This window comes from Triticum urartu, chromosome 4 (genome assembly GCF_003073215.2).
Source record: "Triticum urartu cultivar G1812 chromosome 4, Tu2.1, whole genome shotgun sequence".
Taxonomy (NCBI): domain Eukaryota; kingdom Viridiplantae; phylum Streptophyta; class Magnoliopsida; order Poales; family Poaceae; genus Triticum; species Triticum urartu.
This window is the reverse complement of record NC_053025.1, coordinates 13,103,660-13,119,135: the sequence shown is the minus strand read 5'-3', so window position 1 is coordinate 13,119,135 and position 15,476 is coordinate 13,103,660. Positions and strand designations below refer to the sequence as shown.

The window sequence follows — 15,476 nt, the reverse complement described above, 5'->3', positions numbered from 1 at the left end:
ACATGATATTTATAATCTTTAATACAACAAAAACTCAACTACTATGTTGCAAACTGCGAAGACCCATCAGAATAGAGACCATCCTGTACCTAGATAGTGGTAGCACTACACATAATATTATACAATGATCATACTAGTTGTTAAGTTAGTATTTCAGCGGGTTTTTTTCAGAACACAAATGCACAGGCACCATCTGTTATATCTAAGCAACAGCCCACAACATCCATATGAAACAGCATAATCTACACCCCAAATGGAGTGACGTTACAGTTTTTTTGTTAAAGTTATAATCCACATTGATCATTACTACTGAACCAGCACAAAAAGCAGCAGCAACAACAACAACAATGATAATAATAATACTAGGAGCAATCATCAACAAAGATCAAAACAAAGTTTCAGGGCAATGATCACTTCACCATGCTAAGCATATATTAAATTACAAAAGAGTGCAATTTGCTATTTTACCTTGTGACCTTCAGCAGCTATGTTCTCCTTAAGTGATGGTGCCTCTGGTGAGACAGTCATGCTCATCAGTGCCTGCACACTTTCAGATCCATGGTGCGCCGTGTAGTAGTCCGATGCCATGATCCTGTCTAACTTGGACCTCACCGCAGCATCTACAGCGAAAAGCCGCAGATTTCAATCAGCAATGAGCTCAAAACAAACCAAATTACAGACCTATATCAACCCTCACATGTAACAGAGGAGCCAGGGTGGATCGGCACATCAGCACGGGTGAGCCATAGGCGGGCATGATGGGCACAGGCCTGGAGTGCGTCATGGTGGGAGACGCCAACCGCAGAAGCAGGGCGAGCCGTGGCAAGGGCCGCCACAGCAGACACTGCATCAAGGTCGTTCTCCGTAAGCAGGTCCACGGTATCATCCCATACATAGCCGTAGGTGATGCAGCTGCTCCGCTCGTGCTTGCGTGCAACCATGGTGGTGATGAACTCGTCTGGTGACTTGACATAAAAAAGGGAGCCAAAGTAGACAAGCGCGAGGAGGTCTTGGATGGACAAATCGGAGCCAAAGGATGAGGAACCGGCAGCAGGTGCAGGGACGGTGGAGAGCTCCTTGGTGAGGGCAGTGGAGAGTGGCACGCGGAGGCGCTCGAGCTCGTCAATGAGCGCGGCGATGGTGGGCTTTGAATGCATCACCTCCTTCTGGTCCTGGTTAAGCACCTTGCCGGAGGCGACCGACTCCTCCATCTGCGCAATGCGATCCTGCTTCTTCCGCAGCGCGCGAAGACGCTTCGACACCACTGAGAGAGCCAGCCCTTCCTTGGTTTCAGATATTGTCCCTTTGGTTTCAAATTCTTTAACCGACTCTGCAAAAAAAATTTGCAAAGCATAATGTATAGCAGTAATTAATGTTTTCAACAACAAAAAAACATTTTTTTCTCTGGTTAATACAAAATTTTGTTAGCTCCATAAGTACCTGAAGTTGTGCCAAAAGACCTAAAAAGAACACACGGATCATAGGTTGGTTCAAACCACAACATGTTTTCAGCAGAGCAAGGCGCACCAGACTCAAGCTTCAAACTTTTACCATTCACAGCAAGTACATATGCTGTCCGGTGGCACATGCTCTCCTTCGCCATAATGTAAATAACATTGTCATCGTGCAAGCTTAATGTAGGCCCAGCACTGGTCAAATTCCCCCATGTCAAACTGTTTTTGTCATCAAACATCTCAGGTAAAAGATTCGGCAAACTTGAATCACTGAAAGATAACTCAGATGTATCAAACGTCAGACCATCATGCCAAATATCTGAATAAATCGATCTACTCCAGGTCCTAGCCATCCAACCATAATCTTTTCCTCGCTTCATGTTGCAGAAAGCATCTTGCACATGAAAATCTAACTCAACAAACTTGATCAAATCATTGAATATCGTCACATGACGGTGTGGTCTTGGGGTTAGATTCTCAAACGTCAAATGGAATTCAGAAGCATCACATGGTTCAGGTACTGGCAATGGAACAAAACGGATGATAGGCTTTTTATCCAAGACATTGCATAAGAGAATTCCCCACCAAAGATCAATCCAACCTATGATACCATTTTCTGCATATGCCACGCTCATGGCATCATGAAGCAATAGCTTACGCTTAGCTATCCTTGTTTCATTATCCTCGGCGATATGAGCCACCTGAGTGTGCCAATCATTTGCATCAGATCGATAAATGTGGAGTGTGTAATGTTTGCGAGACTCGAGCCCGAAATATTCAACATGAGGAAAAACGACAGCAAAGTCTTCACTGTTATCATTAACAGGCAGGATAGCAACCAAATTTGCCTCAAAAGAAGATGGATATGGCCTTGGAATAAGATGAAGACAGGGAAAATTTGGCCCTGCTTTGTAAACGAAATAGTCGGTGAATGGTAAATGGTGGACACTCCCGAAGAAAGTGAAAGCCAGCAGTACAGACCCTCCAGCCTCACCAAGTATACGAGGATCTACTGGCAAGAGCTCCCCTGTCTGATCAACGCAGCTGACGAGGCACAACGAGATAGCTGGAGGGTCAACTGCTTTAAAAGAAAGCTCCAAGTGATGCCCTTTGCTATTCTTGGTTTTTGCAGTAGTGGAATTTTCCAACTGGCCCACTAAACAATTTCTATCCAGCAGGATTTGGGGGTGGCGACCACACGGAGAAGGATGGTCTTGCATTGCCATGACGGAAGAGTGAAAGGGCGCCGATGAAGATATGGATCGTGGAAGGCGGAGAATGGCCTAGGCCCGGGAATTGACGGGAAAGAAGCTCGGGGGTCGATGTCAGGGAATCAGGGTAGATGAGCTCGGACTATGGCTGCCTGGGAGTCAGGGCAGACGGCCGGAGACGGAGCATCGTGGAAAAGGACGAAGGTGGGAAGCGCCGGGATGGCGGTGGTGGCGGCGGCGGCAGGCGGTCGAGGTGCGCGGCGGCAGGCGGTCGAGGTGCGCGGCGGCAGGCGGTCGCGGCGCTCGGCGGCAGGCGGTCGCGGTGCGCGGTGACGGCAGGCGGTCGCGGTGCGCGGCGGCGGCGACGGTGGAGCCGAACCCTAGCGAGGCGGCGGCACGAGGGAGACAGATTGAGCGAGGGGAAGAACCGAAGGAGCGAGACAGATCTTTTTGACAGATCGGTCGCTGACAGATTCTCGAACGCTCGGGCGGCCGGCCCATGTAGTGTAAGGCTCGGTAGCGAGTTGTTTCCAGTGAGTTTATTTTTCCTTTTTTTGAGGTTTTTTTTTCTGTTTTATTAGTTTTCAGTGGGTTTTTTATTTTGGTTTTCCAGGAAAACACGAGATTTATTTATTTCTTAAAAAATATATTTCTTAGAAAAATACATGGCATTTTAGAAAAATTGAGAATATTTTCTAATATGTTTGTGGGCATTTTATGAAAAAATATGAACACTTTTTTATATTTCTAAACATTTTTAAGCATTTTTTGTACATGACGAACGTTACAATTTTTTGTAATAGATATGGGAGTCTCCAGAAGCGTCTGATGCCTATCTAGTGGCCGCTATTCTCCCTGGCGGTTTAGTGCATGCGAGGTGTGCAGGCCACGTTAGGGTTTATGGGGTGTAGGAGTTCGATTCGACGACAAACCGCTCCCACTCACCACCCGCATTCATCTTAGGGGTTCACATGTTCAATTTGGAAATTGCGCTCCCTCTCCTAATTTCTCTCCATGCTCCCCTATGCTCACCCCGATGGTGGAATCGTTGCGCCATTGATGTCGGTCCTCTACTGGATCAGGATGGAGGGTAGGCAATCAGAAGTGAGCATGCATCTCAACTCCGTAGGCACCCTCTATTTTTCTTGAGCGTTGTTCTTTGTTGTTTATCTTGTTGATGTCGACGATGTGTGGATGAAGGGGGTCACGGGGTACTGATAGTGTCTTGAGCCCATCAATCGCCACAAGGCTAACTAAGTGTAGCTTCATGGTCCTATTCGCACCTCTCATTTAAGTGTCGTCTGCTGCATATGACACGTAAATGTGAGTACTTTGAATATATTCGCAAGTTGAAAAGAAATAAAAAGGAAGTATTCATGCGAGGTGGGTTAAGATAAAAGCTAAGGGTTTTATTTTGCAAGAATCCAATTTTTTTCCTGAACTAGAAAAGAAAATTTTAAGTTAGGAGAATATTCTATAAACTTAAAAGTCGAAGTGAAGCACACCCATGTGTTCAATCCCAATCAAACATCATCAACTGCGCATACGTCACGGTGACCACAAATCAGCTGACCTATGTATAAAAAAGAGTACAAGTCAAAGTAAAAGTTTTCGTAAAGACTATTATATGTTGTCAAATAATTAGATACTCCCTCCATCCTATAACATAAAAACGCTTTTGACACTACGGTAGCGTTAAAAACATTTTTATATTATGAGACGGAGGGAGTAGATAGCATCTGTAGCCGGGCTTGGTGAGTGGGAGTCCTCAAACCCGCGGGATGCACGGAGTCCCACCGAGAACGTAACTCTACTTACTATAAAATAAGCAAACATTAACTCCCCTAAACGCACCCCGCTTACTGTACACGGAAGAAAACACATCAATTGGAGGGTCAAGATAAGCCTACTCAATGGGATCTAACCGTGAATACACAAAAGTACCCCTCACGTTGTATGCTAAGCAATTTAGGTGGGCGGACGAAACTCTGCCGTCCTTCAGCCAACGCCAACAAAAAGAAAAGAAAAAAACACACCGAAACAGCCACATCCGCTCCAAAATTAGCGGCGACCAATCCTCCTGTCGCTCTTCAGAGTTGCCCTCCACCGAAACGCCCGCGCCGAGGACGCCCGCACCGACGACGCCGGACGACGGCCGCACCGACGATGCCGACGACGCCCACGACATCCACGACGAGGACCTCCTCGCCAACACAAGTGCATGCTTTCTCTTCAATCTTTCAGACGCCGTCGCCCACACTGCCGCGACTGTCTCCGGACTATGCATCGGCGGCGGCAAACTCCTCGGCAGGCTGATTTGCACGCATGTGAAGATGTTAACAATGACATCCGTTCATTGCTCCTGTTTCTGTTCTGCATAGTTCTGCATAAATAGTGAAACCATGGTACTGAAAACCAATCATAAAGTGCATATGTTATGAACCATATGCCGTGAGCATATGTTATGAAACCTAATCATAAAGTGCATGAGCAAGTGAAATCATACCACGGATCCTCAGCAGATCCCTATGGTACTGAAAATTTGATACCACTGACCTAACCTATGACTGAAACAAATCTTTGTAGTTTGCCACAATGTTCTGTCAAATTAATATGTACATATAAAATTCACACTGATTGTGACCTCTTGGTTCCGAACATTAATCTATATGAATATTATTACAAACTACATAGCTACATGTTTACCGCCAATGTCCCCTCAAAATCATATGACCATAAGAAAATACACCCTATGCATGAGGCCTCTTGATCGAAAGCGACAATCGCGATTGAATCTATTACAAAGATGTCCCCTCAAAATCATATGACCATAAGAAAATACACCCTATGCATGAGGCCTCTTGAAAGCGACAATTGCGATTGAATCTATTACGAAGTACAGCATTACATTTCGAGGTTGTTGGTTCAATATTCTAAATGATGGTCTTGCGCTCCATTAAATATAATGATCTCACATCTTTTTACAGGAGTTCGTATTCGTATGGGCCCTACCACTCCCAACAGGACCCCCACTCCCAGCAGGACGCCCACCCCCTTTCAGGATATAAGCAACAACCAAACATCATCTATTGATCATAACCCAGTCACTCAAGTTTGATACAGTATTACAACTGCTGAACTGTGGCATGATTTGCAGACCCAAAGGAACTAAAAAGGCAGAGGGATAGAGAGCGGTATGCAAAAAATAAAGATGAGATTAATAAGAGAAGGCGTGAAGCCTACAAAAGAAAAAAATACCATTGCGGAAATAGATGGCCTACATAAGGAACACCGGCACAGCTAGCTGTATCACAAGGTAATGATGATCAAATTTCATTATCTATGCCCCAATTGAATTGGCATGTAATTATTTTTTCTTCATCTGTTCAGACACTAATGAGACTAAGAATCGGAGGGAAAGGGAGCGTTATGCACAGAATAGAGAGGAAATATTAAAGAGACAACGCTAAACCCGTGAGCAAAATAGAAATATTACTGCTGCTTTCGATGGCAGTAACCTTGTGTCACATATGCCAGCTACTGGATAAGAGGCTGTCACCCAACTGCAGAACATTACTGCTGCTTTCAATGCAGTAACATCGTGTCATATGTGCCAGCTACTAGACAAGAGGCGGTCACCCAGCTGCAGAACATCACAGGCCGAGATGGTGCATTACCAACTTTAGGACCATACAATGGATTCATACAAACTGACAAGGAGAATATTTCTGACAATGATGGATCCGATTGGCTGCACAGAAATGATGCGTATCAGATGCAACGAAGTTCAAGAAGAATGACACTCACACAACTGGCAGGGGTTGACAACCCCCAACTCAATACAGTCGTCAATCTACGTACCCCAGGGGTAACTTTTCATGATCAGGGTTAGTTCATCGATTTAATTAAGTTGCTAAATTATCAATAGTGTTTGTTTCTCCTTTAATTTAGCACTCTGTTCTTCATTCGATTGAGACTAGCATTTGGTTCATATCTTCGGTTCATCCCTGGAACTTACTCACTGGGGTCAACCAATGTTATCAGGCAACGACCACGGCGAAGATGCGTATGGAATACTGGAGCCCGATGTCCGGACCATAATACTTGATGGTATGCAAAATGGCAGTTTAAGATTCCTCTACCCCGATAATATGTGTCATAAGCGTAATTTACGTGACCTTGTGCATCATAACTCTGTCCTATTCATGATTTACTAGACTGCTTGGGAGACCGGAACCTTGGAGAAACTAGTGATGTTGACCCTGATGAAGAAGCTAGGATGTTTGCTAGACCAGGTAGATTATTGCTATCATGAGTTATGAATACGACATAAGATAGTTATATGGTTTGTGCACAAACTTTAAATAATGCAATTGTCCATTCTTTTCCAGATGTTGATTTTGAATCCTACCGAGTGGCACGACATCATGGTGATGGAACTATCACTAATGAGCATCATGACAGAGTTTACATAAACCTGCCCAAAAATCACCATGTACTTAGAAAAGTTAGCGGCTGCTGCCACTGTGGAGCTTTGCGGTTCCAATACGAGGGGCCTGCATTTTGTTGCAAAAAGGGAAAAGTTGGTGTATTTACTACAGAGGTTGATGAAGAGTTGAAACATATTGAACAATGATGAATACATGGATATACATTGCTTTAATATGGCTGTGCGGATACTAGCGCGCCACGAAGTCCAGGTTCTCAGAGACATTCCATCTCACTATATGGATCTGAACTTTTGTGTATGTTACTATAATCATGTATTACATTTTTTCCTCATTGCACTAATATTTTCTCATTCTTATTTTAGTCGATGTTCCACTATGCACGAGACTCAAGTCATCGTGAAAATGTGGAAATTGCTACATTGAAACGGTTGTTTCATAGCTGGCCTGACAGTAATGATTATCATATCTCACAATGTAATACAGTAAGATTTTAATTTTTCATCTCTAACAGTGCTTTGTTTGGTCTTAATTAATATTCCATTTATTTCTAAACTATCTCATCATTGCAGATTTTATTGCCTTGGTATATGTTTGGGCTATTTCTATTGTTTGTGTTGGATCAAAACAAAAAAGTTGTCTCAATTTTTGATCCGATACCAATACCTACTTTGGGGAATAATGTACTTAAAATTGTGGTCGACAACCTAAACCTTGCGCTTGAAGTTGCAAACCCTGCATTCAAGGATGATATCTCTAAATGGGAATGCATAGTTCCTGTTGCTCCAACAAATTCACATTGGTATGAATCTTTTAAACGCATTACAATATTAATTGATTCATTCGACTCACATTATGTGTTTATTTCATACATGCAGTGCCCTGTCCGGTTATTTGGTTTTTAATTACATGCACTCATTGTGCGATGGAAAACTATATTTTCCCATACCCAACGTAAGTATTGACACTATGCTTATTTGTATACACATTGCACATGCAACTTGTTACAACAATGTTGTATAATGCATATGTAGGATGGTTTTCAGCTGAGGAAGCAATTTTTGGTGCATCTTTTAAAGTATGAAGAGAAAGAAGCTCAAAACAATATCCCATACATTGAACGAAGCATCATTGATCGCATCTATAGATGGACCTTCATTGCTTCAAAAGGTGGACCTTCAAGACATGCTTAGTTGCGGTTTTTAAAATATATTTTTGTAACAGTTATAATACAATTATTATGTGACAGTGAATTTTATGCGAAAACATGTTTCTGGATCATGTGTTACACACGCGCTCATATCGTTATGCATAAGACACATTTAAATGGCTTGGTAAAAGAACTCACTAAAATAAAAATTAGCGCGTGTTGGATCAGAAATATGTCACATTTTTTGAAAATACAATTTGAAAGACAAAACAACATTTCAGATCAATCTATTTTTTTTGTAAAATAACATATAAACTTGTTTTGTTGATGCAGCGGTGAGGAGATGTGTTGATATCCTTTGCGTCCAAGAAACCAAATGGAGAGGACAGAAGGCGAAGGAGGTGGAGGATACCGGCTTCAAGCTGTGGTACACGGGGACGGCTGCAAACAGAAATGGTGTAGGCATCTTGATCAACAAGAGCCTCAAGTATGGAGTGTTGGAAATATGCCCTAGAGGCAATAATAAATTGATTATTATTATATTTCCTTGTTCATGATAATCATTTATTATCCATGCTATAATTGTATTGATAGGAAACTCAGATACATGTGTGGATACATAGACAACACCATGTCCCTAGTAAGCCTCTATTTGACTAGCTCGTTGATCAATAGATGGTTACGGTTTCCTGACCATGGACATTGGATGTCCTTGATAACGGGATCACATCATTAGGAGAATGATGTGATGGACAAGACCCAATCCTAAGCCTAGCACCAGATCGCGTAGTTCGTATGCTAAAGCTTTTCTAATGTCAAGTATCATTTCCTTAGACCATGAGATTGTGCAACTCCCGGATACCGTAGGAGTGCTTTGGGTGTGCCAAACGTCACAACGTAACTGGGTGGCTATAAAGGTACATTACAGGTATCTCCGAAAGTGTCTGTTGGGTTGGCACGAATCGAGACTGGGATTTGTCACTCCGTGTGAACGGAGAGGTATCTCTGGGCCCACTCGGTAGGACATCATCATAATGTGCACAATGTGATCAAGGAGTTGATCACGGGATGATGTGTTGCGGAACGAGTAAAGAGACTTGCCGGTAACGAGATTGAACAAGGTATCGTGATACCGACGATCGAATCTCGGGCAAGTATCGTACCGATAGACAAAGGGAATTGTATACGGGATTGATTAAGTCCTTGACATCGTGGTTCATCCGATGAGATCATCGTGGAACATGTGGGAGCCAACATGGGTATCCAGATCCTGCTGTTGGTTATTGACCGGAGAACGTCTCGGTCATGTCTGCATGTCTCCCGAACCCGTAGGGTCTACACACTTAAGGTTCGATGACGCTAGGGTTATAAAGGAAGTTTGTATGTGGTTACCGAATGTTGTTCGGAGTCCCGGATGAGATCCCGGACGTCACGAGGAGTTCCGGAATGGTCCGGAGGTAAAGATTTATATATGGGAAGTCCTGTTTTGGTCACCGGAAAAGTTTCGGGGTTTATCGGTAACGTACCGGGACCACCGGGAGGGTCCCGGGGGTCCACCAAGTGGGGCCACCTGCCCCGGGGGGGCCACATGGGCTGTAGGGAGTGCTCCTTGGCCTACATGGGCCAAGGGCACCAGCCCCACTAAGGCCCATGCGCCTAGAAGGGGAGAGGGGGCAAACCCTAAGGGCATATGGGCCCTAAGGCCCATACACCCTGCGCCTCCCTCTCCTCCCCCCTCTTGGCCGCCACCCCTTGGCCATCTAGGGCTGCCGCGCCCCCTAGGGGTGGGAACCCTAGAGGGGGCGCAGCCCCTCCCCTTCCCCTATATATATGAGGCCTAAGGGGCTGCCCATAACACACGTGATTTGATCTCTCGTTGGTGCAGCCCTGCATCTCTCTCTCCCTCCTCTTCTGTGGTGCTTGGCGAAGCCCTGCAGGATTGCCACGCTCCTCCATCACCACCATGCCATTGTGCTGCTGCTGGATGGAGTCTTCCTCAACCTCTCCCTCTCTCCTTGCTGGATCAAGGCGTGGGAGACGTCACCGGGCTGTACGTGTGTTGAACACGGAGGTGCCGTGCGTTCGGCACTTGGTCATCGGTGATTTGAATCACGACGAGTACGACTCCATCAACCCCGTTCACTTGAACGCTTCCGCTTAGCGATCTACAAGGGTATGTAGATGCACTCTCCTCCCCCTCGTTGCTAGTCTCTCCATAGATAGATCTTGGTGACACGTAGGAAAATTTTGAATTTCTGCTACGTTCCCCTACAGTGGCATCATGAGCTAGGTCTATTGCATAGATTCTATGCACGAGTAGAACACAAAGTAGTTGTGGGCGTTGATTTTGTTCAATATGCTTGCCGTTACTAGTCTTATCTTGATTCGGCGGCATCGTGGGATGAAGCGGCCCGGACCGACCTTACACGTACTCTTACGTGAGACTGGTTCCACCGACTGACATGCACTAGTTGCATAAGGTGGCTAGCGGGTGTCTGTCTCTCCCACTTTAGTCGGATCGGATTCAATGAACAGGGTCCTTATGAAGGGTAAATAGCAATTGGCATATCACGTTGTGGTCTTTGCGTAGGTAAGAAACGTTCTTGCTAGAAACCCATAAGCAGCCACGTAAAACATGCAAACAACAATTAGAGGACGTCTAACTTGTTTTTGCAGGGTATGCTATGTGATGTGATATGGCCAAAGGATGTGATGAATGATATATGTGATGTATGAGATTGATCATGTTCTTGTAATAGGAACCACGACTTGCATGTCGATGAGTATGACAACCGGCAGGAGCCATAGGAGTTGTCTTTATTTATTTATGACCTGCGTGTCAACATAAACGTCATGTAATTACTTTACTTTATTGCTAACCGTTAGCTGTAGTAGTAGAAATAATAGATGACGTGACAACTTCAAGAAGACACGATGATGGAGATCATGATGATGGAGATCATGGTGTCATGCCGGTGACGATGATGATCATGGAGCCCCGAAGATGGAGATCAAAAGGAGCAAAGTGATATTGGCCATATCATGTCACTATTTGATTGCATGTGATGTTTATCATGTTTATACATCTTATTTGCTTAGAACGACGGTAGTAAATAAGATGATCCCTCATAAAAATTTCAAGAAGTGTTCTCCCCTAACTGTGCACCGTTGCTAAAGTTCGTCGTTTCGAAGCACCACGTGATGATCGGGTGTGATAGATCCTTACGTTCACATACAACGGGTGTAAGACAGTTTTACACATGCAAAACACTTAGGGTTAACTTGACGAGCCTAGCATGTGTATAGACATGGCCTCGGAACACAGAAGACCGAAAGGTCAAGCATGAGTCGTATGGTAGATACGATCAACATGAAGATGTTCACCGATGTTGACTAGTCCGTCTCACGTGATGATCGGACACGGCCTAGTTAACTCGGATCATGTAATCACTTAGATGACTAGAGGGATGTCTATCTGAGTGGGAGTTCATAAGATGAACTTGTTTATCCTGAACATAGTCAAAAAGGATTTTGCAAATTATGTCATAGCTCGCGCTTTAGTTCTACTGTTTAGATATGTTCCTAGAGAAAATTAGTTGAAAGTTGATAGTAGCTACTATGCGGACTAGGTCCGTAAAACTGAGGATTGTCCTCATTGCTTCATAAAAGGCTTATGTCCTTAATGCACCGCTCAGTGTGCTGAACCTCGAACATTGTCTGTGGGTGTTGCGAACATCTGACATACACGTTTTGATAACTACGTGATAGTTCAGTTAAACGGTTTAGGATTAAGGCACCGAAGACATTTTTGAAATGTCGCAAAACATATGAGATGTTTTGAGGGATGAAATTGGGATTTCAGGCTCATGCCCACGTCAAGAGGTATAAGACCTCCGACGATTTTCTTAGCCTACAAACTAAGGGAGAAAAGCTCAATTGTTGAGCTTATGCTCAGATTGTCTGAGTACAACAATCATTTGAATCGAGTGGGAGTTGATCTTCCAGATGAGACAGTGATGGTTCTCCGAAGTCATTACCACCAAGCTGCTAGAGCTTTGTGATGAACTATAACACATCGAGGACATATATGATGATCCTTAAGATATTTGCGATGTTTGACACCACAAAAGTAGAAATCAAGAAGGAGCATCAATTGTTGATGGTTGGTGAAACCACTAGTTTCAAGAAGGGCAAGGGCAAGAAGGGATACTTCATGAAACGGCAATTCAGCTGCTGCTCTAGTGAAGAAACCCAAGGTTGAACCCAAACCCGAGACTAAGTGCTTTTGTAATAAGGGGAACAGCCACTGGAGCAGAATTACCCTAGATACTTGGTAGATTAGAAGGCTGGCAAGGTCGATAGAAGTATATTGGATATACATTATGCTAATGTGTACTTTGCTAGTACTCCTAGTAGCACCAAGGTATTAGATACCGGTTCGGTTGCTAAGTGTTAGTAACTCGAAATAAAAGCTACGGAATAAACGGAGACTAGCTAAAGGTGAGATGATGATATGTGTTGGAAGTGTTTCCAATGTTGATATGATCAAGCATCGCACGCTCCCTCTACCATCGAGATTGGTGTTTGCGTTGAGCATAGACATGATTGGATTATGTCTATCGCAATACGGTTATTCATTTAAGGAGAATAATGGTTACTCTGTTTATTTGAATCATGCCTTCAATGGTCTTACACCTAAAATGAATGGTTTATTGAATCTCGATCGTAGTGATACACATGTTCATGCCAAAAGATAGTAATGATAGTACCACCTACTTGTGGCACTGCCACGTAAGTCATATCGGTATAAAACGCATGAGGAAGCTCCATGTTGATGGATCTTTGGACTCACTCATTTTTGAAAAGTTTGAGACATGCGAACCATGTCTATTGGTGTATATGCATGAAGAAACTCCATGCAAATGGACCGTTTTGTACTCACTTGATTTTGAATCACTTGAGACATGCAAATCATACCACATGGGCAAGATGACTGAAAGCCTCGGTTTCAGTAAAATGGAACTAGAAGGCAACTTGTTGGAAGTAATACATTTTGATGTGTGCAGTCCAATGAGTGCTGAGGCATGTAGTGAATATCATTATGTTCTTACTTCACAGATGATTTGAGTAGATGTTGAGTATATTTACTTGATGAATCACGAGTCTGAATTATTGAAAGGTTCAAGTAATTTCAGGGTGAAGTTGAAAGATCATCGTGACAAGAGGATAAAATATCTATGATATGATCATAGAGATGAATATCTGAATTACGAGTTTGGCACAAAATTAAGACATTGTGGAAATTGTTTCACAACTAATACAGCCTGGAACACCATAGTGTGATGGTGTGTCCGAACATCATAACTGCACCCTATTGGATATGATGCATACCATGATGTCTCTTATCGAATTACCACAATAGTTTATGGGTTAGGCATTAGAGACAACCACATTTACTTTAAATAGGGCACCACGTAATTCCGTTGAGACGACATCGTATGAACTATGGTTTAGAGAAACCTAAGCTGTCATTTCTTAAAAAGTTTGGGGCTGCGACGCTTATGTGAAAAGTTTCAGGCTGATAAGCTCGAACCCAAAGCGGATAAATGCATCTTCATTTGACACCCAAAATAGTTGGGTATACCTCCTGTCTCAGATTCGAATTGTTTCTAGAATCGAGTCCTTTCTCGAGGAAAAGTTTCTCTCGAAAGAATTGAGTGGGAGGATGGTGGAGACTTGATGAGGTTATTGAACCGTCTCTTCAACTAGTGTGTGGCAGGGCACAGGAAGTTGTTCCTGTGGCACCTACACCAATTGAAGTGGAAGCTTATGATAGTGATCATGAAACTTCAGATCAAGTCACTAACAAACCTCGTAGGATGACAAGGATGCGTACTACTTTAGAGTGGTACGTAATCCTGTCTTGGAAGTCATTGCAAGACAACAATGAACCTATGAGCTATGGAGAAGCGATGGTGGGCCCGGATTCCGATAAATGGCTCGAGGCCATAAAATCCGAGAGAGGATCCATATATGAAAGCAAAGTGTAGACTTTGGAAGAACTACTTGATGGTCGTAAGGCTGTTAGGTAAATATGGATTTTAAAAGGAAGACGGACAATGATGGTAATCACCATTAAGAAAGCTCGACTTGTCGTTAAGATGGTCTCCGACAAGTTCAAGGAGTTGACTATGATGAGACTTTCTCACTCGTAGCGATGCTGAGAGTCTGTTGGAATTATATTAGCGATTACTGCATTATTTATGAAATCTTGCAGATAGGGTGTCAAAACATTGTTTCCTCGACGATCTTCTTGAGGAAAGGTTGTATGTGATACAACCAGAAGGTTTTGTCAATCCTGAAATATGCTAATAAGTATGCAAAGCTCCAACAATCCTTCTAAGGACTGGAGTAAGCATCTCGGAGTTGGAATGTATGCTTTGATGAGATGATCAAAGATTTTGGTGTATACAAAGTTTATGAGAAACTTGTATTTCCAAAGAAGTGAGTGGGAGCACTGTAGAATTTCTGATGAGTATATGTTGTTGACATATTGATGATCAGAAATGACGTAGAATTTCTGGAAAGCATATAGGGTTATTTGGAAAGTGTTTTTCAATGGAAAGCCTGGATTAAGCTACTTGAACATTGAGCATCAAGATCTATAAGGATAGATCAAAACGCTTAATGGTACTTTCAAATGAGCACATACCTTGACATGATCTTGAAGGTGTTCAAGATGGATCAGTCAAAGAAGGAGTTCTTGCCTGAGTTGTAAGGTATGAAGTTAAGACTTAAAGCTCGACCACGGCAGAATAGAGAGAAAGGACGAAGGTCGCCCCTATGCTTAAGACATAGGCTCTACAGTATGCTATGCTGTGTACCGCACCTGAAGTGTGCCTTGCCATGAGTCAGTCAAGGGGTACAAGAGTGATCCAAGAATGGATCACAGGACATCGGTCAAAGTTATCCTTAGTAACTAGTGGACTAAGGAATTTTCTCGATTATGGAGGTGATAAAGAGTTCGGCGTAAAGGGTTACATCGATGCAAGCTTTAACACCTATCCGGATAGCTCTGAGTAGAGATACCGGATACGTATAATAGAGCAACAATTTAGAATAGCTCCAAGTAGAACAGTTATTTGGAATAGCTCCAAATAGAACGTGGTAGCTACATCTAGGAGATGACATAGAGATTTGTAAAGCACACACG

At 43.3% G+C, this 15,476-nt stretch overlaps 1 protein-coding gene across 1 annotated transcript; it reads right to left on the bottom strand.

The window, feature by feature from the left end:
- Positions 1-444: 444 nt before the first annotated feature.
- Positions 445-3,111, bottom strand: LOC125550263. The gene is made up of 3 exons (XM_048713222.1): positions 1,441-3,111; positions 698-1,330; positions 445-620 (listed from the first exon to the last, which is right to left on the bottom strand). The coding sequence occupies exons 1-3, from the start codon at positions 2,678-2,680 to the stop codon at positions 460-462; spliced, it is 2,034 nt and encodes a 677-aa protein (XP_048569179.1). The 5' UTR covers positions 2,681-3,111; the 3' UTR covers positions 445-459.
- Positions 3,112-15,476: the final 12,365 nt, after the last annotated feature.

What these genes read in the sequence shown, in the direction of transcription:
- LOC125550263 (XM_048713222.1), bottom strand. Translation starts at nt 2,680, where the DNA reads ATGGCAATGCAAGACCATCCTTCTCCGTGTGGTCGCCACCCCCAAATC. An exon ending in GTCTTTTGGCACAACTTCAG is followed by an intron (nt 1,331 to 1,440) that starts GTACTTATGGAG and finishes TTTTTTTTGCAG; the next exon opens with AGTCGGTTAAAGAATTTGAA. An exon ending in CCCTGGCTCCTCTGTTACAT is followed by an intron (nt 621 to 697) that starts GTGAGGGTTGAT and finishes TTTTCGCTGTAG; the next exon opens with ATGCTGCGGTGAGGTCCAAG.